The sequence below is a fragment of the Peromyscus eremicus genome, chromosome 18 (assembly GCF_949786415.1).
Source record: "Peromyscus eremicus chromosome 18, PerEre_H2_v1, whole genome shotgun sequence".
In the NCBI taxonomy this organism is placed as follows: Eukaryota; Metazoa; Chordata; class Mammalia; order Rodentia; family Cricetidae; genus Peromyscus; species Peromyscus eremicus.
Genome location: NC_081434.1, coordinates 1,308,087 through 1,330,521, shown reverse-complemented (window position 1 = coordinate 1,330,521; position 22,435 = coordinate 1,308,087). Strand labels below are relative to the sequence as shown.

General features: G+C 47.8%; 2 protein-coding genes across 5 annotated transcripts in view; one reads left to right on the top strand and one right to left on the bottom strand.

The window, feature by feature from the left end:
* The window catches only part of LOC131895155 (SAP domain-containing ribonucleoprotein), a 71,376-nt gene extending 65,099 nt beyond the window's left edge, over positions 1-6,277 (top strand). For all 4 annotated transcript variants that reach the window (XM_059245581.1, XM_059245579.1, XM_059245580.1 and 1 more), the window contains 2 exons: positions 2,908-2,997; positions 5,982-6,277. In XM_059245581.1, the coding sequence (XP_059101564.1) occupies positions 2,908-2,997; positions 5,982-6,023 (132 nt within the window). In that variant the 3' untranslated portion in view covers positions 6,024-6,277. The remainder of the gene's footprint in view (positions 1-2,907; positions 2,998-5,981) is intronic.
* Positions 6,278-11,336: 5,059 nt separating this feature from the next.
* Positions 11,337-20,956, bottom strand: Gdf11 (growth differentiation factor 11). The gene is made up of 3 exons (XM_059245396.1): positions 20,503-20,956; positions 15,148-15,545; positions 11,337-14,520 (listed from the first exon to the last, which is right to left on the bottom strand). Exons 1-3 carry the CDS (start codon positions 20,954-20,956, stop codon positions 14,140-14,142), a joined length of 1,233 nt encoding a protein of 410 aa, XP_059101379.1. The 3' UTR covers positions 11,337-14,139.
* Positions 20,957-22,435: the final 1,479 nt, after the last annotated feature.

The following is a 22,435-nucleotide window of genomic DNA, read 5'->3' as shown; positions in this document are numbered from 1 at the left end:
TTCTATACTTCTCTTGATTATCTTTGGTTTGGCCCCTGGTTTTGGAATACTCAGAGACGTAGTGTGGCCTATGGAATATAAATTCTTGGGATTTAAACAAACAAACAAAAATCAAAATTTAAACAAAAAAATCTAACCTAGAAGAACCTTACAGGAATGCAATTCAAAAATGAAAACAAAAAGCCTGGCATGGTGGCCCATGCCTTTGATTCCAGAAGGGAATCTCTGAGTGAGAAGGAGCCAGGTCTACATAGGGAGTTCCAGGATAGCAGGGCTACACAGAGAAACCTGACTCAAAGCAAACAAACCAAAAAGCCAGACCTTCTGCTTTCTCCAGTATTGTTTATGGAGAGCCGACATATATTCCTGTGAGGACTTAAATGCAGCTTATTTATCTGTTTTGTATTTCCTCTTTTACTGCCTTTTCTAGTTACACCCAATCACCAGTCCTTGAATCTTAGCACACTCCTCCAGCTACTGTGATTACAGGTGTGCGACACCCTACTCAGCTGCAGCCTGGATCTTTAAAAAGCTTTAAGAGAATGACCAGCTCCCACTCATAGTAAGCTGAAATACTCTCCCCAGTTACTGGGCAGACATGAATCTCAGCTGCTTGGAAAATATCCAGAGCCACTCTGGTAGATGGCTGTTGTTGTCACCTGTCTTATTTTAAAACTGTTTTGGGTGCTGAAGAAATTGTTCAGCAATCAAGAGCACTGGCTGCTTGTCCAGAGGAGTGGTTCAGCCCTGCATGGTGGTTCACAGCCAACTGTAGCTCTGGTTCGTCACTAGGCATACATGTGATGACAGACATATGCTCAGGGATTATGTTAGTTATATATTGTCTAGAGTTTTCTGTGACTTACTGGATAGTTCAGGCAAGCCCTTGACAGTCTTAGCAAATTTCTGAAATATAATTCTGGCCCTGTTCTTTCCTTCCTTGTTTGCCATATATATTGGAACTTGTGAGTAGTGGACAAGTAGTTCAGATATCTTTTTTTTGTTGTTGTTGTTGTTTTTTTTTTTTTTTTCCGAGACAGGGTTTCTCTTTGTAACTTTGCGCCTTTCCTGGAACTCGCTTTGTAGACCAGGCTGGCCTCGAACTCACAGAGATCCGCCTGCCTATGCCTCCTGAGTGCTGAGATTAAAGGCATACGCCACCACCACTCAGCTAGTTCAGATATCTTTACCAGCTTATTTTCTGTAGGATCTACTCAGTGAAATATTTTTCTCTTATCTGCATTGCCAGTATTTCTTGAGTAAAGGAATTTGTTTTACATGTGTTTCTTTTAAAATAAAAAAAGTTATTTTATTTAAATGTATGAGTTCGTGTATATATGGAGGCCAAAGGTCAACCTTGGCTGTTATTCAGGTGCTGCATGTATGTATGTGTCTGTCTGTCTGACTGACTGTCTCACAGGACAACTTAGAGGAATTGGTTTTCTCCTACCATGTGGGTGTTTAGAATCATTCTCAGATGGTCAGGCTTGCCAGCAAGGGCTTTTATCGACTAAGCCATCCAGCTGGCCCTACTGTGCTTTTGAGGTAGTCTCTCATTGGCCTGGAGCTTGCTGGGTAGGCTAGGCTAATGGCCAGTGAGCTCTAGAGGTCTGTCTGCCTGTCTCTGCCTCCTCAGTGTTGGGAGGACAGACACATGGTTCCTTATCCGGTTTCTTACATGGTTGCTGGGGATTGAGTTGGTGTCCTTATGCTTATACAGCAAGCACTTTACTGTGACTCAGCCATGTTAGCGTTTTAGTTTTTAAGACAGAGTCTTGCTATGTAGCTCATACTGGCCTAGAACTCACTGTTAGCCCAGGCTGGCCCTGAACTCACAATCTTCTGTTTCACTGTACTTAGTTGTTTTTTTTTTTTTTTTTTTGTTTGTTTTTGTTTTTGTTTTTTTTCCCCAAGACAGGGTTTCTCTGTCCTGCATGTCCCAGAACTCACTCTGTAGACCAGGCTGGCCTTGAACTCACTGAGATCTGCCTGCCTCTGTCTTCTGAGTGCTGGGATTAAAGGCATGTGCCACCATTGTCCAGCTCTACTTAGGAGTTTTGAGGCCCTACTTAACATAAGAGTTTTAGTTATTCTCGGTATAACACGTTATATGTTAACTGTATTCATCTCTTAATACTATAAGAAAACACTTGAGGCTGAGTAACTTGGTAATGAAACTTGCTTAGCTCACAGTTTTAGAGGCTGAAAGCCCAAACAGCAAGGGTCCCCCATCTCCCTGGTTGCCTTACATGATGGCAGGAATGTTGCAGGATGAAAAGATCACATTTCCAAACAGGAAGTCCAAACATGATGCAGAGGTTAGATTTGTTAGAATAATTTGTTTTCACAAGAATCCACTCGGACTTCTACAAGAACAACCTTAACCCTTTCTGAAGTAATACTACCCATGACTTAGCCAAGGCCTTTTAATGCCCAACCTCTTAAAGATCTCCCATTCCCACTGTTGTCACACTAGGTAGTCCCTAGACTTAGAACACATGAGTCCTTGAGGTCAAATTGAGCCTAAGCCATAGCACTAGGGTGTTTATTTTATTTATTTATTTATTTATTTATTTATTTATTTATTTATTTATTTATTTATTTATTTATTTATTTTTGAGACAGGGTTTCTCTGTGTTAACAGTCCTGGCTGTCCTGGAACTTACTCTGTAGACCAGGCTGGCTTCAAACTCACAGAGATCTGCCTGCCTCTGCCTCCCAAGTGCTGGGATTAAAGGTGTTTGGCACCACTGCCTGGCTGGGTGTTTATTTTCTTATCTGTCTTTCATATTTATGTGATCTTTGGTTCTTGATATATAAGGTTGACTTGCATATTGTAACCAATAAATTAGTTTTATTCCTATAAACTTTGTAAATTGAGACTAACTTGTTTCAACCTGTTGACAGTCTGAGGATGATGAGAAGCTGAAAAAAAGGAAGGAGAGATTTGGGATTGTGACAAATTCAGCTGGAACTGGAACTACTGAGGATACAGAGGTAAACTATATTTAGAATGCTTCATAGAGCTAATAATACAATCAAACAAACAAAAAACCCCACCAGGATTGTGTGCAGACATGCATGCTCATGCCCTCACATGTCAAGGCTTCTGTGGAGGTCAGAGGACAACTCTGGGGAGTCGTTCTTGATCTCCAGCTTACTCCAGACCGCCAGCTGGGCCTGTTCTGGAGATTGAACCCAGGGTGTCCGGCTTGCTTGGCTAACACTCCCACTTGTTTCCTTCATCCTTCTAGAATTTTTTAATTTTTTTTATTTTTTGGATTTTTGTTTTTTTTCTGAGACAGGGTTTCTTTGTGTAGCTCTGGCTGTCCTGAAACTTGCTCTGTAAACCGGGCAGACCTTGAACTCACAGAGATCTGCCTGCCTCTGCCTCTCTGGGATAAAAGGTGTGGACCACCACCACCCAGCTTTCCTCTGTTTTTTGAGATGGTCTCTCACTGAACCTGGAGCTCACCAATGGGTTAGGCTGTCTGGTCATTGAGCTCCAGAAATCTGCCTATCTTCTCCTCACCCAGGGATAGGGTTATGGGCATGTGTCTTCCCTCACCCAGTGTTAGGCTGTGGGCATATATCTTTCCTCACCCAGTGTTAGGCTGTGGGCATGTGTCTTTCCTCACCCAGGGATAGGGTTATGGGCATGTGTCTTCCCTCACCCAGTGATAGGGTTATGGGCATGAGCCACTGCTCAGCTTTCATGTGGGTTCTGATGGTTGTTTGTGCAATAAGCATTTTACCAACTGAACTATCTTGCTATTCCCTAAAGTTTCTTTATAAATAAGTATATATGCCATGAAATTTTTAGATCAAGGACTGGAGAGATGGCTTAGCAGTTAAGAGCACTTGTTGCTCTTGCAGAGGACCTGTGTCTGATCCCTAGCATGTACATAAAATAAATAACACATAAAATAAATAAGTCTAAAAAATTATAGTCAAATAAGTTTATGTTCTTCATTAGGAAAAAAACCTAAAGGAATCTGTAGACTTTGTTCCACTAAAATAAAATATTATCTGTAGTAAGTATCTGCTTAATTACTGGTTAACAAGATGAGCTTGCTTCAGTTCTGGTAGAACTATTTCCTTCTTACATGGAAGCTGTTGTTAGGTATTTGACTAAGTGGGTACATTGGCTTCTCCAGGTTAAAGAGGGTAGTAGGAGCAGAGGCTTTGGTTGGAGTCATTGTCTATAAGGAAGGAGTAGCTCTGAAGCTCAGGCAGTTCTGTGGACCAGAGGACCAAGTGAAATGGGCTTGGAGTGTATTCTGCTTAAAAAAACAAAACAAAAAAGACGACATCAAACCTGCAATGTGAATTGATTACGGAAAACTTCCCTCTGTTATGGGGCAGTAGTTGAAAAGAAGATAAAGGACATAAGTGCTTTTTCCTGAGGTACTTACAGCTGGTTTGTGCCTTCTTTAAGAGATGCATAATATACATAACATTGTACTCACCATATGACCCTGGTAATTAAGTAGGTATCTAAAAGTAGCTAGGCTATCAGTTATGTTATTTATGTTATGTTATGCTTAGAGACATAACAGCACCACTTTACAAGATGGAATCTGCTAAAGAATAAATGTTCAGACATGAGGGGAAAGTCTTGGTTGAAAACAAAAACAAGCCGGGCGTTGGTGGCGCAAACTTTTAATCCCAGCACTCGGGAGGCAGAGCCAGGCGGATCTCTGTGAGTTCGAGGCCAGCCTATTCTACAGAGCGAGGTTCAGGACAGAGTCCAAAACTACACAGAGAAACCCTGTCTCACAAAAAAACAAAACAAACAAAACAACAACAACAAAAACTGGTTGTGTTGGAGCACGCTGGTAGGATTTGCTGAAGGAGGCAGAGGCAAAAGGATCACATGTTTGAGGTTACCAGTAGTGGTGGTGCACATCTTTAATCCCAGCACTAAGAAGACAGAGGCAAGTGGATCTCTGAGTCCAAGGCCAGCCTGGTCTACAAAGTGAGTTCTGGGACAGCCAGAGCTGTTACACAGAGAAACTCTGTCTTGAAAAACCAAAAAGAAAAAAAAAAGGAAAAAAGGAGGAAGAGAGAGAGAGAGAGAGAGAGAGAGAGAGAGAGAGAGATTCATAATAAGGACTTTCTTGCAAACAACCTTTCTTCTCCAATTTACTCTCTTAGCATTGAAGAATCAACTTCCCTGTGGACTAGAGGCCTAAGGCATAGCTACTGCCTTATTCCAACTGCTCTGTGGATAGTATTATTTAACCCATTGTCCTCCTGAAATCTCACGTCTTCCCATTTCCTGCCACTCTTTCCTTCCCCTATTCTCAATTGTTTTTCCACCTCTCACTCTGTTTAACCTTTATTTTTGTGTTGTGTGTATGGATGCATTTTGCCTTTGTTTCTCACCCTTCCTCTTTCTCTAAACCTCCCCACTTCTGGCTGGGTAGCTGGAAGGATTCAGGAACAAAGTCTCTGGCTTGAAGTCAGTGGTTATCTCATGTTGAGGGTTCTTGCTCTTTTGGGGAGCCCGCCACCCAGATCCCAAATAAATCACACAGAGGCTTAGAAATGTCCAAACTTGGCTTGGCTTAGTTTCTCTTACTCCCTTAAATCTTGCTCTTATTCCGTGGCTTGCTGGTTGTGTAGCTGGGTGGCTGGCCCCTGATGTCTTCCCCTTCTCTGGCTCCTTCTCCATTTCTCCTCCCAGATTTCTCCCTCTGTATACTCTCTCTGCCTGCAGCCCTGCCTATCCTTTCCTGCTTTGCTAATGACCACTTCTTTATTAAACCATCAGGTGTGTTAGATAGGCAAAGTAACACAGATTCACAGAGCTAAACAGTTGCAACATAAACAGAAGTAACACACCTTAAAATACTCTACTACAATCCGTCTTGGGCCTTTTTGACAGTTAATGTGGGTTTGGATTAAAGCTGCCAGGAACTTAATCTGCTATTGTCTTGCAATCTAATTTTTTTTTTTTTCTTGCTTTTTCATTACAGGCAAAGAAAAGGAAAAGAGCAGAGCGTTTTGGGATTGCATAATGAAAAGTTCATGCTTTCTGCCCCATAGTGGTTTCCATTTCTCAAATTCTTCTTGGTTTTTTATACACACACACACACACACACACACACACACACACACACACAGCCATGTGCCTCACAGTGAGGAAGCGTGTACCTTGGTACATCCTTGAATTCCAGCAGCAGTTTGGTTTAACTGCTACTCTGCATTTAAGGTTGTTATATTTTTGTTTTTAATTATTTTGCTTATTAATAAAAAAAGAAAGAAAAGAGAACATGTGTTTTATTAGGTGCTCCTTTAAATTCCTAGAGCTAGGTTAGGAAAACCACACAGAGAGAGTGTCAGTGGCAAATATTAGGGGGAATTAACTGTAATGCCTTCATCCCATGGAAAAGAAGATAAGAAAAGATTGAGTCTACCTTTTAAGCCTATTTATTATCTTTTTCATACCCACAGATATGCTTTTATTTATTTTTCATGATGAGGCCAAGTCACCCAAAGGTTGAAATAGCCAGGTGGTGGTGGTGCATGTCTTTAATCCCAGCACTCAGGAGACAGAGCCAGGCAGATCTCTGTGAGTTCAAGGCCAGCCTGGTCTACAGAGTGAGTTCCAGGACATCTAAGGCTATGCAGAGAAACCCTGTCTTGAAAAACCAACCAAATAAGTAAATAAATAGAGGTTGAGATAATGTGGAGAAAGTGTGGGAGATTTTAGGAAATGTAAAGAATAAGATATGGGACATTGAATGAAGCCTAACCGGATAAAATAGAATCCATTATGAAAGGGTCCCGTTTCCCAGGATGGTTGACATGGCACTGTCTGATTAGAGCAGAAGTCAGTGTGTAGGACTTTGATGGTTATAGCGCAAGCAGGTGAATGGGCTGGCCACTCCTTAGGTAGAAGGATAGACACCTGAATCAAGACCAGATGTCAGAGATGCTAAGTGTTGTTACCTAGGTCGTTGGGATGTAAGTAGAACAAGATGCCTGGTGTCAAAAAAAACAAAACAAAACAAAAAAAAACCACTATGCCGGGCAGTGGTGGCGCACGCCTTTAATCCCAGCACTCGGGAGGCAGAGCCAGGTGGATCTCTGTGAGTTCGAGGCCAGCCTGGACTACCAAGTGAGTCCCAGGAAAGGCACAAAGCTACACAGAGAAACCCTGTCTCGAAAAACCAAAAAAAAAAAAAAAAAAAAAAAGATGCCTGGTGTTTTTTGCTCCCCATCCCAGTGTGGGGTCAGACACAGGGCCCGTGTATCTGCTGGGTAAGCACGTTATGGCTGCACTTTGTAGTCAGGCTCTGTGCTCCTTGGTCCTCTTCTGCTGCAGAGTGCTATTGCAGCTGTGGTGGGAACGTGTCGTGGGTGTCACTAAAATTCATTCTCTTTTCTGAGTCACCTACTTAGCAGAGGTTTGGCTGACTAAGCAGACTGCTTGTTTCTCTAAGTTACATGTAAGTCTGAAACCTGCTCCTTAGCCTTTTTGATGTGTTAAGTCCTCTCCTCATGTCCCTTCTTTTTTCTCCTTGTTTTTGAGAGAGATCTCACTGCAACCTGGAGGAGGCCTTGAATCCGTTCAGCCTTCTTAGCCTTCTAAGATCTGTGATTACGGGCAGCCACCACCACACCTGCTTGGGTTTCTCATTTTAATCTCTGTATTTCTGGATCAATAAATGCTTTGTTTGGGAGATTTCTTTGGGAAGGTCATAAAAGTTACTTTAGTTGAAAACTTTGCTACCATAATTAAATCTTGTGTTGCTGTGATGTAAATCTTTGTCTTTATTTCTACCAAAACCAGCTGGTTTTGTGATTAATAGAAAGTTAACCTTTCTAACATTGCAATCTTGTGCCATGAAGCATGATGTGTGCCTGTAATCACAACACTCCTGGGGCAGACTCAGGCCTGCTAGAAAGGTTTAGGAGGACTTCAGTGGTGCCATGGTGAACAGAGCAAAGTTTGCCATTTATTGTGAAATTAGTCTCCTCTGAGACCTTGGAAAAACTGAATACAGAAGGAAAAGTTGATTAAACTTCTATCACCTCATCCAAAACGATGTAATTGGGTGAGTTTCTCTTCCCATCATTCTCCTCTGTCAGCCCCCCCCCCCCCCTTTTACACAAAACTGTAACCTCTAGTTACTTTTTTCATCTCCACAGTGTCTTCATCTGAAAACCTGAGAATTGGTGTTTTGTATTAGGAGACAGAGTATAGGTTCATTAGTATTTATATCCCAGAATGAGTATAAATAAATAAATATTGAAGGAATAAAGTAGATGCTGATAATAGAATGTAGCAGTGGGGGTCCTTCAATGTGGTGTTGGTTTTTTGAGACAGAATGTCTCTATGTAGGTAGCCCTGGCTGTCCTGTAATTCCCTATGTAGACCAGGATGGCTCAAGTTCAGAGAGATTTGCCTGCCTCTGCCTCCTCAATATTAAAGTCATTCCTGGTATCTATGTGATTTTTTGTTGTTGTTTTGAGACAGCGTTTCTCCATTTAGCCCTGGATGTCTTGGAACTTGTTCTGTAGACCAGGCTGGCCTTGAACTCAGAGAGCCCCTCTCCCCTCTTTAAGGTGTGAGACTCCACAACCCAGTGCTGATCTTTATCTCTTTATCCTCCATAACCTTGCAGAGACATACTCCACTCAACCTAGGGTTCTTTCTGCTCTCACCCACCCTCATTTTTGAGACAGTAGTTTGCAGACAGTCACAGAGCACTCAGTCTCACTTTGTAGTCCAGGCTGCTTCTGAATTCACAGCATCCTTCAGCATCGGCCTCCTGAGTGCCAGGATTATTAATAGTGGTGGGATTACTACCACGCCTGGCTAAGAGTCTTTTTGTGGTTTTACTTTATGTGTGTATGACAGACATGTTCATATAGGTAGGTATGTGTGCCTGTTGAAGCTGGTAGTCCACATCAGGTTTCTCACCATTTGATTTATTGAGACAGGGTCCCCTACTGAATCTGGAACTCATTGACTTAGCTAGGCTGGCCAGCCAATAATTTCCGAAGATCTACTGTCTCTAACCTCCATTTTTGGAGCTATAGACAAATGCTGCTGGACCTGCCTTTTTATGTGGGAACTAGGAGTCCAAACTCAGGATCTTTATACTTGAGCAGTAGGCAGTTACTGACTAGCCCCAGGTCCTCTTCTTATTCCACAGGGCTTTTTTTTGTTTGTTTTTTTGAGACAGGGTTTCACTGTGTAGTTTTAGTGCCTGTCCTGGATCTCACTCTGTAGCCCAGGCTGGCCTTGAACTCACAGAGATCCACCTGGCTCTGCCTCACAGGTGCTGGGATTAAAGGCGTTCGCCACCACCGCTGGCTCTTTTTTTCTCTTTTAATTAACCCTTTTTGTTCCGTTTCTCTAGCTGTTCACACAATGGTCAGAAGATTCTCTTAACTTCTAAGCCTGAACGTCCTCTTCTGTGTCCTTTAGTCATTCCACACAATGAGCGTGAGTAGATCAGAATGCCTGTGTTTTTACTAATTTAGTCTTTAGAACCCAAGTCCATTTTGTTTGGCTAGAAAGACATCTAGGTTTGGGACCCAAGCACCGTTCTTCATCTCCCGGTCTTGTGTGGTTGATATATCGACATTCCCCAGAAGTTCTTAAGTTATCTGTGCTAGCCACAGTGAGGGCTGGCTCCCTTAGCTGTACAGCTGTACCTTTTGATGGTTCTGCCATCTCTGAGAACTGCTGGAGGTAGAAACTTTAGGGGTGACAGCTATAGGAAGGAAGGTATAAGAGCAATATTTCTTGAGTCTTTGAGACGTGTTAGTCTGACATGAGAAACAGGGAGGAGGGAATTCAGATAGTTGAGACAAGATGACTTTTTCCCTCTGGTTTTTCAATACAGGGTTTCTCTATGTAGCCTTGGCTGTCCTGGAACTCTGTAGACCAGACTGGCCAAAAACTCAGAGATCTACCTGCCTCTGCCTTCCGAGTGCTGGGATTAAAGGCATGTGCTACTCTGCCTGGCTAGAATAATTTTTTTCTTCTTTTTTTTTTTTTTTTTTTGGTTTTTAGTTTTTAGTTGGTCTCAAACTCACGGATAAGTTTTTCTTAACTTCTCTCATACAAGGCCTCTGATAGACAGTGACACTTATTTTCTGTTTATTAATCCCTCCAAAATCTAATATCCCTTTTCTTGTTTTCTTGAGGCAAGTCTCTTATAGCCCAGGCTGGCCTCAAATGGGCTATGAAGCAAGCTGAGGGTGACCTTGAATTTCTGGATCTTTCTGCTTCTCCCTCTGTGGGGCTTGGATTACATGCCTGTGCCAGTATGCCTGCTTTTATGTGGTGCTGGGCAGGAACTCCATATTCACTAGGCAAGCACTCTATCAGCCATGCTACATCCCATCCCTGAGCTCACCAGTTTTTCTCTTGAAAGGCATTGGAAAAGGTTCTGTACCCTGCCAACCCTTTGGATCCAAAGTGTTTTTCAACTTTCTCACTTTGTGTTGTCCCTGAATTCCGTTTGCTGCCTCTCATATCATCTAACAACAGATTAAATAGATTAAAACATTATTGTGTGTTAACTACCTGGGTTGACTCCTTGTTCTACCTTACTACTTAATTGCAAACTACTGTGAGGGTTGCAGTGAGAATTAAATGACGTTATCACGTGCTTAATTACACATTCCTAATTAGTTTACATAGTAGTTTCTGGGAGCATTAACTCTGAAATTTATCCAAGCAAAACTGAGATCTAGGATAAGTGGGAAACTCCCCCCACCACCACAAGTAGGTTCCAGCTAGAGGATGGGGGTCAGGTGGTGAGTGGAGTAATCTGTGCCTTTGTGTATGTAAATGCACCCGTTTGTGCAGTCTGGGTTCTTGGGGGGGGGGGGTTCAGGTGGGTGAGACTGAGAAGAGGCCCAGGCATTGCCCCTTTAATCTAGCTCATTGGCAGGAAAGCTTTGATGGAATTAATGGGACAGAGAAAGCCAAGTGGTTCACTGAATCCTGGGACTCAAGCAAGATTACTTTGCTACCCCTGGTTCTGATGCCTTATGAATTGTGCTGTAGGCATGTGGAGTTTTTATAGTGGATTCAGCGTTTGAAACACTTAACTACAATGGGGAGCTGCCAGTTGATTTTGGTAATATTACTGACTCTTAAGTCCTCTCTTTCCCAGCCTCTGTCCATCCTCCATCTGTGTGTCCCAGTCATCATTCCCCATACCCTTAGTGTTTCCTTTCTTGCTTCATGGTCCTCATCTTCTTAGTCCTCTTTTTCTTAAAAAGGTTCTTTTCTTAGATCCTTTAGTTCTTAGTCTCCCGGTGTAAACGTGACCCTCAATTAGGGAGAAGAGCTCACCACTGAATTCTAAACTCTTTGACTGCTTTTATTTTTCTTTTTTCAGGTTCAAGTGCTGGATTGTGTCATGTGACCGTCCCAAAACTCAGAGCACCCTATGGCCATCTTTGCCCTCTGTCACATAACTTGAAAACTGCCTGATGGCCTTTTTGTAATGGTTCCTTCCTGGAAACCTTGGTTTCAGTGGAGAAGTCCTTTCCTGGCATTCCAGTGCCCCTGTCAGCCCCTGTCCTCAAACACTCTAACAAACAAAGGCGATCACACACATACATGATGTAACAGATACACAAGTAAAGAATTACACTTATAACGATACTTCCAGAGGAGACTGGCCAGTCCACGCAGGTAAGGTGTGAGAAGTGCCAGGTCCCACTCAACTGCTAGGCCATGTCCTCAAGCCTCTTAGGGGATAGAAAAGACCAGGAAACTGAGGCTTAACTCAGGTTTGTATTCATAAGAGAACCCCTTTCCCCTGGAAAGGTATTTACTTGGTGGTAATAAAGAGGCAATATTTGAAGTTTAATGCCCCAGCTCTCTAAACTGTAGAGAAGTTTACCTGATAACTAATTATCCGACCCTTTCTTACCTTTTCCAAGATCAAGAGGCATTTGACCTTGGAGGAAAGCATCTTCTCTCTGCTTTTCTATTCCTCTCCTCCACCAAGGAAGTGTGGTTAGTGTTGATGGTCAAATGTGTCTTGTTCTTTAAGATGGGGTAGAAAAAGAGGATGAAGAACAGGGCCAGAGAGGAGAGGCTTAGGACTAACAGCTGCTACATGGGAAGTGAGTTGAAAAGCTTAACCCTTGTCCATTCCTCATAGGAGACATCTTACCTCCTTTTCTCACTATGAGAATAGGAGTTAGGTGCCAAGGATAGTCACATACCTTTGTCCTTTCTATGGTCTGGCCCAAGTGAAAGAAACATGCTCTTAGGAAGCACAGACCTTCCTGGCCAGGCTTCAGTTCAGTACTTTTTCTACCATAATGGCCGGCTCTACACGTGATCATTTTGCTGTAATCTCCCCTCGCCCCCCATCCTCTTAAGACTTGTCTGGAGCCAAGAGGCCACTGGTGAGGTATGGTTAGGGTGTGGAGATTTTCAGCTCCTTGGCTTCAGGCATTGTCCAGCTGAGAGGCAGAGGGTGCTTGTGCTCTGAAGCCTGTGACTCCTTTAAGCCTCACATTGTGGTGCCCTGGTTATCTAGTCCCACAGCGAGAGGTATTTTATGTCCATAAAGTGCCCGTGGTAAGTGCTCAGAATTCATCTCTTGGCTGTGGCGGGTGCTGCTGTTTCTCATTCCATCAAGGGGAAGGAACTGAGGCACAGTGAGTCCAGAGGAGGGTGGATCAGGATTGTGGGAGGAATGAATGGGCCCAGTTAGTGACTTGAAGTGGCAACTAATTGCTTGCCTGCTTCCTAAGCCTTCCAAACCAAGGACTCTCCATCCTCCCATCCTCTGCTGTAACTGGCCTTGTCACATGCCTGTACTGTCCCCTCCCTGCTTTCAGGTACTGCTATATTCCAAAAATAAAAGATAAAATTATAGACACTCTGCTCCCTTGTTCTCCCTTCTTCCACCCTGAGCTTTGGGGTAGGGGGACTAAAATGTCCCCCCTTCAGAATCCCTTCCACCTTGGTCTGCTGGCTGTATTCCCTAGCGTAGAGCAGTGATTTGGATTCAGATGCCCTGTAACCTTCAGCCTCTTTACTATTTTCTTGACCCTTAACCCTTCCCAGACCTGGGGGACTCTGGGATTTCTACTTTTTATTGACCTGAAGATAGAGGCTGAGAGCAGGGGCATTCCACAGGCTCTTTGGTCTCTTGGCTGAGGGGAATTTGGGGATAAGCAGGCTGTACCCTCTGGCTAAATAATACCATGAATAAGGTAGGCCTGAGGGGTAGTTTAGTAACTCATAGATCCTGGATGTTGAGGTTCCCTTCCCCCCGGCTCTTAAGTCTGAACTTTCTGTTTCCATGACCACTCAGCTCAACCCATTTGGCTCAAGAAGGTTGGTTAGGGTGATTATGGGTTAGAAGCTTCCATGTGTCAGCCCTCCTGCCCTTTACCCCCATTCCCAACCCTGGAGGCGTAATACAAGTGCTTAAGTAGGTTGGTATTGGGGAGAGCAGGGCTTGGGGAGTAAGGACCAATGGGGCGCAGTGGGCAGGGTCCCTCCCGTTCCAGTAAAGCCAAATACCAAAAAAATGAAAAGTCACAATAAATAAATAAATAAAAAATTCCCAGGTTCTTCCTGTGCCCCATCCTCACTCCACTTCTGACGACTGCTGGAAGGAGAGAAGGAAGAAGCTAAGAATGGACTTTTGATTTACTCCTACTGAGTTGTCAGGGGAACTCCCCAAACTATACCAAGCCTCTCGCCTTGCTGGTAGGAAAAGGAGGCTTGGGGCAGGGCTTTCATTGTACTCCCATTCCGTCTTTCTGCTCTGTCTCTGTCTAGTCTCTTAGTCTTTAGCCTCTACTCCTTTGCCTTCTCAGTGCTGCTCTATTTGTTCCTGTCTCCATCCTTCCGTCTTCTCTCTCTGTCTCTACATCTCTGTCTTCTTGCCAAACCTTCTCACCTGCAAATCTCAGATACATTCCACCCTGACTGCCCTTCCTTCCTCCCAGCCCCTCACCCTCCATCCCCACCTGCCTCCCTCTGTTGTATTGCACACTGCTTGGTCAGGGAACAAGGTGTGATGTTCACGGGAAGAGGTGGAGGGCGCTCTAGGGCTTGGGGGAATGGGGACCAGGGCCGGGGTTCTTGGGGTAGGGTTTATGAGGGAGGCATCCACTGTAGCCCACACCTTAGGAGCAGCCACAGCGATCCACCACCATGCCAGGGATCTTGCCGTAGATAATCTGCTGCTTGTCATTGAAGTAGAGCATGTTGATTGGGGACATCTTGGTAGGGGTGCAGCAGGGCCCCGCAGAGCCTCTTGGGTTGGCCTGTTGCACCAAGTGGGTGTGTGGATACTTTTGCATGAACATGTACTCGCACTGGCCGGAGCAGTAGTTGGCCTTGTAGCGCTTAGGTGCGATGATCCAGTCCCAGCCAAAAGCCTCAAAGTCCACCGTGAGAGGGTATCGGCAGCAGCGGGACTCACTGGAGTGTTCATCGCAGTCCAGGCCTAGGTTCCGCCGGGACCTTTTTGTGTTCTCTAGGACTCGAAGCTCCATGAAAGGATGCTGAGGGTCAGGGAGAGGGGAAAGAGATGTGACATAGCCCTGAACAGTTTCTCTTTCCTACCTGCATCTCAAGAGGAGCATCAGATCAGAAACCATTGACATCTTCGCTGGCTCACTGAACCCACCCACAGATCTACCCACTTCTCTGCCATCCAGCTAGCTCTGCTGCTCACTTTGCTTCATTCTTCCTTTCCTGGCAGTGTGACCTCATCAGTTCCTTGGCTCAGGGCCTCATCAAGGGCCAGGTTGTTTAGTTTTGATTTGAGATGGGATCTCACATAGCTTAGGCTGGCCTCAAATTTGCTATGTAGCAGAAAATAGTCTAGAACTCCTGATCCTCCTCTCTGGTCCCCCTAGTGCTAGGATTAGATAACACCACGCCCAGACAAGGGTCAGTTTTGTGTTCCCACGGGTCTCTCACTAACTGACACCTTCACCTCAATCCAGTTTCAGTTTTCAGCTGTTACCTGGCTTAAATCTCTGAAAAGTGATAGTTTGCCACCCCACCTCCACCTCCTCTGGAATTAGTTCCTGGCCCCAACCTCCACATTCCTGATTTTTTTTCTGACCCCTATCTCCTGGGGACAGGTTACACATATCCACCACCACGTCAGGCCCCCTGCTCACCAGCCCCTCAGCTCCTGGCCCAAGGGAAGTGACAGCCAGGTCTGTGCCACTGGGGTCAAAGGCGTTGATCTCGATGCCCCAGTTGCTCTGTGGCTGGCGAAACCAGCTGTGTAGCACTTGCTTGAAGTCGATGCTCTGCCAGTGGCCGGAACGCGAGTGTAGCTCAATCTTTAGTGAACGGATACGGATGTGCCGCCGGCCTCCACCCCCTCCCCCTGCGGTCCCTTCCCCAGTTAGGGGTTTCAGTCGCAAGATCTGCAGGTAGACTGTGGCTGGGCGGGGCACAGGCCGAAGGTACACCCACAGCTGGGCCTTGAGGACCTTTGTGAACATCACCTTGGGGCTGAAGTGGAAATGGCAACAGAGAGGGCTGCCATCTGTCTGCACTGCAGGGTCCGCTGATGAGAGAGAAGGGGGCACAGTGTCAGCAAAGGGTGTTTGCAGAGGGGTTTAGCAGCCCTGGGTGGCTTTAGCAGATTCTTCTCAGCCTGTTTTCCAGTTCTTCTTCACCCTTCTGTGTCTTGTCTACTATGTCTCTGGTACCTAAAATCATCTCATCTCTAGGATGATAAATTTGTTAGGCCTTACTGATCAATACCCTTTCCCTATACCATTTCTCCTAGCACAGAGGATCCATCTACCAAATGACCTGCTAAGGTAGTTACTGAGTCTCTGAAGCCCTCTCTGCCTCTAGCCTTTTCCGATGATCTTTAGTGTTCTTCATAGAAGCTGTATCTCTTACTATACCTGCTGTCCTCAAGTTACTTTGCCCCATTTCTGCCCTGGTTTGTCTAGTGAGCAGGTGGAGCCTGGCAGCCCCCCCCCCAAAAAAAAAAAAAGCAAAGGAGGCATCAGAGGAAATAGCCCAGGGTTCAAAGAGATGGAGTGTGGGCTAAATTTACAAAGTAAACCAGAATTCAGATCTAGGCTCCTTACTCCCAACAGCACATCTTACAGATGGAACTACCAACCGCTTCCTGTGTTTCTACTGCTGCTTCCTCACTGCCAGCAGAGATACTCATCTCAGCTTTTGAGAGAAGGAAAAACTATGGGGTGTCCCACTTGCCCAGAGCATCAGAAATAATACTTAACACACCAAGTCAACTGTAAGCAGCCATCTTTTTACCCGAGCTCCCCTTGTTTGCTCAGTCCAATGCCTCTAAGTCTTTACAAAGGTTCAATGTCCCCACTTCACATTTTGGCCCCTTTCCCTTGTTACCAAGGATGGCTCTCCCTTTTTTTTTTGTTGTTGTTTTCAAGACAGGGTTTCTCTGTGTAGTTTTGGTGCCTGTCCTGGATCTCGCTCTGTAGCCCAGGCTGGACTCGAACTCACAGAGATCTGCCTGCCTCTGCCTCCCAAGTGCTGGGATTAAAGGTGTGCGCCACCACCGCCCAGCTAGGTCTCAATATATCCCTTTCCTTCTATTCCAGCTCCTCTCATTTTTCCTTAAACTCTTTTCAGTCTTTGTTGTTTTGAGGCAGCTTTGTTTTGTGTCCTTGGCTTCTCTGGAACTAAGTGGCCCATGCTGGCCTCAGCTAACAGCAGTCTTCCTGACCTCCTAAGTGTGTTAGAGATGCCCTAGATCATGTGTCCTTTGGACAGGTATGTCCATTCTCACTGTAGACAGGAAGAATGGTATGAGGTTTTTCCAGAGCCATGGAAGTATGGTGACGTCTAGGCCCTTGCCCGTCACACCCAGCATTACCACCTGCACAATCTGTTGTCTCTGGTTAGCTCCCTCCCCATCACCCCAGGAGGAGGATTCTCCAAATGTGGTGAGGGAGAAAGTACTTAATGACTATATTCTCAGAACATGACACACCATGTCCTGCAGCACCTCTCCTTTTGTTCTTCCAAGATCCCAGTGTTCTGATATTCCCTCTTGACGTAGAGTAGGGGTAAGATTAGGGGGATAGTTTGGGGCAGGAAAGATACTGAAGAGATCAGAGTCCAAAGGCATATCACATCTAGTGCGTGCGTGCGTGCGTGCGTGTGTGTGTGTGCGCGTGCGTGCATGCGTGTGTGTGTGTGTGTGTGTGTGTGTGTATGTGTGTGTGTGTGTGAGTGCGTGTGTGTGTGTGTGACTGGGGAGCAAACCTAGGGCCTCACACCTGCTAGGCAAGCACTCTACCACTGAGCTACATTCCCGGTCTCTATTTTGAGACAGAGTTGCCCAGGCTGGCTTTGAACTTCAGAAATTCCTGCCTCAATCTCCTGAGTAGCTGGGATTACATGCAGGTGCCACCAGGTCCAGCTAGAACCATCTGTTTCTTGCCGTTAGGTTCTTCTCTCTCTGAAGGTTTATACTTGTCTTGAGACTGTTTTGTCGTCATGGTAGTTTCTGTGTGTCCCATAATGTCAAGCAGTAAATTATGTTGAATGGCAGGTTCTTCCTAGACTCTTCTCTGGCAGCAACCAAAGAAAGTTTACCCGTTGCCTGGCACTGTCTAGCCTTACTGACCATGCTTCCCGGTGTGAGACAGATAATTCTGTGCATTAAATAGTGTGGGAAATAATAGCTTATTATTATGATTTTATAATGAGTAAATGTTCATTTTATAAACTAAGCAGCCCACTTAAAGCTGAGACAAGGCAATAGGATACCCTCTTAAGCCTGGTTCCTTTGGACAAGGGCTCCTCTCTTTTCTACCACAGGGAATCCACATATATGTCTCTGTGTATGTGCAGACAGTGTTCCTAAGGAACAAGATGTGGGGAAGAAGTTGGAGAAGATAAGGTAAGAACGAAGAAGGCAGGTTAGAGGAGATCAGCAGAGGAACGGAGTGGGGTCGCACTAAGGAGAGGAAATGTTTGGGAAGTGGGAGGCTGGGTGGGCTAGGCTGGAGTGGGCAGGGGTTAAGAGGGCAAAGGTAGGAGAGTCAAGCCTCCTGGGGTGGAGATGGTGAGGTGCAGAAGGAACAAAGGAGCAGGTAAAGCCACAGAGGAAAGGACTGGAGAGTCCCCAACACCCATTTCACCCGGCTCTAGTGGGGAGGGGAAGGGGCCACATCTGTGTTGGATTGATTTGGTTGGTGGCAGGCGGCAGGTCAGGTTTAGTAGGCGGTGCTGATGGGGGAGAGAGGTCATTGCACTATTTTCAGCAAAGGCCCAACCCCCTCTCTGCCTACAGCCTCCACCCCACCACACACCCTCTCCCAACTCAGGCTGGATGGCCCAGGGGCAGGAGGTTGGGCGAGAGGGCAGGGGCCTCTTAGTGAGCACAGGAGACAAACTGAGGGGCTGGGCTTGGCTCCCAGAAGAGCAGGGGGCTGGGTTCCCAGGGATGCAGGCTAGGGTGGGAGAGTGTGAGGGTAGAGGGAACTAGGGCAGGCAGAACAGCCTAGGAAAGGTGGGGGCTGGGGTCCGGGGTTGGCTGGGGGAGGGGAGACAGGGGGAGGGGAGCAGAGGCCATCTCTGCTGACAAACACCTCCCCCGATTAGCAGAGCACAAGTCTCTTATTAAAGCGGGTCCCTGGGGATTAGACTATAAAAGTCTCTTTTTCCTTTTCCCCTCTCTCTCTCCCTCCCCTCCCCTCAGCTCCCCCTCCCTCTCTTAAGGTCGCAGCTAGACTCTTAAAGGGGAAGTACAATACCTGGTTTGAAACCCAGTTCCTGGATTACCTAAAGTCCTGGAGTGGTACTAAAATGGCAGTTAGGGTGAGACCCCAGCCTCAGCTACTGGTGCGCTCCCACCCCCGGGCTCCCACCCCTGGGCTCCCCTCCACTGTCCAATTCAGGCATTCAGTCCCTGCACTTCCTGCTGCTCCCCACTACCAGAGTTAATTCTGGGCTCAAGCCTTTTGGTTAAGGGATGCTAGGAATAGTGAAGGGCAATGGGAAGCCCACAGCTAGGTCACTCACCCTGGAAATACACACTTTACACCACATAGACCAGAATAAGAAAATTTTAGGTCATTCATAATTTCTCTACAACTGTTTTCTAGATAGAATCCTTTCCCCATCCCTGCCTTTAGCAATCTCAGACTGACCACGGTTTCCAAAAGTAGAAGCATTAAGAACAAGGGAGACTGAGAACCCAAGATCAGATCCCCATGCCTGCCTACACACACACACACACACACACACACCACACACCACACACACCACAGAGAGAGAGACAGAGAGAGAGAGAGAGAGACAGAGAGAGAGTTTCGTGGTTCTTAGAGTTTTCTTTACAAGCCTAAGTTGGAGTTGAATTCTGCAGAAACTGGGTGTCAGTGCCAGGCACTCAACCTTCCAGATGCACACCTGGGTTCCTGTACCTCTACCATTGGGGGTGGGCTACTAGGATTTCCCGCAGCCCCCAGCTTTTTATGACCCATCTGCCAATAAACCAGTCTCTCCCCCCCCCTTCTGTTCAGAGTCATAAAAACCAAAGGAGGGGGCTTGCCAAACCACTAGGGAATAGAGAAAGCCTGGTTCCCTGGAGTTGGGGACACACACACACACACACACACACACACACACACACACACACACGACAGTCAGTGGGGGAGGGGAGGAGGGAGTCACCTGACCCTAGGGAGAGCAGGCAGTGGGGGTGGTAGTATTGGCCTGGATTTTCCAGGCCATAAAATTTCAAAGCAGCTCATGTCTATTAGAGTGTTCATCCTCCGTTTGGCCAGGGGCTCGGATGCCTGGGTTCTCCCATCCCCCCATCTAGTTCTTTCTCCCTGGGTCTTCTCTGGCTCCAGCTGTGGGTAGGACAGGGATACGGGACAGAACACTAAGGTGGGAGTAACCAAATGATACTCATTAAGTTGCAAGCGCAGTGGAGTTGAGTTGCTTGAACTCTTTTTGTACAAGAAGGAAAAGCTCTTCAAGCTCCTAGGGGATGCCCAGTGCGAGCGAGATCAGGTGCAGAGAGGAAAGGTGTCAGTCGGAGGGACACCAGGTTTGGGTCCTACGCCTGTGCGGTTAGAGGAACCTCAGTTCTCCGCAGCCTGGTGGGCGCCTCACGGAGCACTAGGTAGGAGTTGGAGCTGGTGCCAAAGCAATGGGCAGATGGCACTGCGGCCCAGCTGGGACTGACTGCACGAGTCACGGAATCTCCCCGCCTAGCGCTGCAAGGAGAGTCACTGTTGGGTGCCAGTTTCTGGACTACTTCAACTTGAATCTTTTTCCGCACAAGGGGTGGGAAGCACTATCTCACAACCTGCCCGGTTTGGCCGCCCTCCCCCAACGTGCCACCCCCTCCCCAACGGGGCGTGCACTCAACTCCGCTGCCCATCTTCACTGCTCGAAAAAGTTGTGTGGAGTGGCCAGACTCCCCAATCCGTCAAGTTTTTGCAGAAAGGGCTTCCGGGTCCTTCCCGAGATTGGACCGCACCGCGCGCACCCCGCAGCCCACTTACTCTCCTGGGCCATGCTTATGACCGTCTCCGTGGTAGCGTGGTACTCGTCCTCTTCCAAGAAGTCCTCGGGCTGCAGCGCGTCGCCTTGGAAGTCGTGCAGATCCAGGATCTGCTGCAGCGGCGGCGCCTTAGGCAGTAGCTGCTTCACCACCTCCCGGCTGATGTTGGGCGCCTCCTTGAGCCGCAGTTTGCTCAGGATCTGCGACTTGATGCTCTCCAGGCGCAGCTCGCGGCTGTGCTGCCGCCACAAGCAGACGGGGCAGCCGTCCGGCTCCGGCGCCGCGGACGCGGCCGGCCCGCTCGAGCGCTCCCCCCCGACCCCGGCCGCCGCCGCCGCCGCCGCTGCCGCCGCCGCCGCCGCCGCCGCCGCGGGGCCCTCGGCCGCCTCCCCCCGGGGCCGCAGCTCCAGGGCGAGGAGCAGGAAGCCCAGCAGCAGCGGGGCCGCGAGCACCATGCTGCAGGGGAGGGGAGGAGGACTGGGGGGCGGGGACGCCGGAGTCCCGCGGGGAGGGGCGGAGGGAAGAGGGAGGAGGAGGAGGAGGAGGGGGTCCGGGCGGCGCGGGATTGGGGGCTGCCCGGCCGAGGGGGGGCCGGGGGCCGGGGGCGGCGGGCGCACGGGCGGGGCGGGCGGGCGGGCGGCCGGGGCGGGCGGCTGGGGGGGCCCGAGCCCGGGCCGGGCCCTTTATAGCCCCGGCCCCCGTGTCGTCAGCGGCCGCGATTGGCTGCGGAGCCAACAAAAGAGGTAGCGCTGTCATCCGAGGCGAGAGAGGGAGCCGGAGAGAGCCGAGGAAAAGAGAGAGAGAGAGAGGGAGGGAGCGAGGGAGCACGGGCCCAGAGAAAGATGAAGAGACCGAGCGAGGGATGAGGGGGAGGGGGAGTCGGGAGGGACCGAGACAGAGAGACCGGGGACAGACGGAGCGAGGAGTGGGGTTGGGGGTGGGGGAAGAGGCAGATCCGGAGAGACCCAGAGAGGAAGGGAAGAGGAGAGACAAAAGAGAAGAGAAGTCGCCGAGGGAAGAGAAAGACGGAAAACTAGCGGGACAGTTGGCGTAGACAGAGTCAGAGACAAAGGTAGACCGCACAGAGGGGCGGCTAACCGGGATCATCGACAGAGCCGAGCGGAGCGGGAGAGGCGGGCAGGGGAGCGGGCAGACACGGGCAGAGAGCTCCAAGAGCCCCCCCGGGAGGCAGGTGCAGGGAAAAGAGCAAAGGCGCGAGTCTCCCGAAGGAAGGAGGAACGGAGAGACACCCAGGGGAGGAGATGGGGATGTGAAGAATAGCCTCAGCTACTTGAGGTAGCCCAGGGTGTTTAAAGAAGCCGTCAAGTGAAACACCAGGCCGGCTTATCATAGGTCTCAAGGAAGTTAGGAGAGGAGGAGGCCGGGAACACGCTGAGAAGTTGGGGAGGTGATGGCAAGTACTGATACCGGAAGAAAACTAGCTAGGAGGCCCGTGAGCTTGAAATTGAGGTTTAATGGAACAAAGGGAGCGATCGGGCTGGGAAGGGTGCAGCCATGGGGGAAAGAGCCGGATGTGACGGGGCTTGAAAGTGGTGCTCGGAGTTTGGACCCCTGCGTTCCCAGCCATGCCTTTGTTCGCAGGGTCTTACACGTCTGAATAAGAGCTTGAAGTTTAAGGCATAAGGGTGCACGAGAGGTCTATATTTAGATGTCTGATGTGGAGGCAGCAAGCTACAGGGGGGCCGGCCTCAGTCCTCAGGTGTGAAGAAGGAATGCCAAGTGATAAAATGGGCTCAAGGGGGTCTCTTACACTGGTTACCTTTTCCCGGACGGACCTCAGTTTCTCTTTCTCTCCCTCTCCACCTCCCCTAAACCCTTTTTCCTATCCTTTTCTTCTTCAAGACAGAGTCTCAAATGCATCCCAGGCTGGCCTCACACTCGGTTATCTTCCTGCCTCAGCCTTCAGAGAGCTC

Excerpts from the sequence above, each read along its gene's own strand:
- Gdf11 (XM_059245396.1), bottom strand. The coding sequence starts at position 20,956 with ATGGTGCTCGCGGCCCCGCTGCTGCTGGGCTTCCTGCTCCTCGCCCTG. Across the intron at positions 15,546-20,502 it reads CATAAGCATGGCCCAGGAGA|CGGACCCTGCAGTGCAGACA; the intron begins GTAAGTGGGCTG and ends CTCTCTCATCAG. Across the intron at positions 14,521-15,147 it reads GGCCAGGAGCTGAGGGGCTG|CATCCTTTCATGGAGCTTCG; the intron begins GTGAGCAGGGGG and ends CCTGACCCTCAG.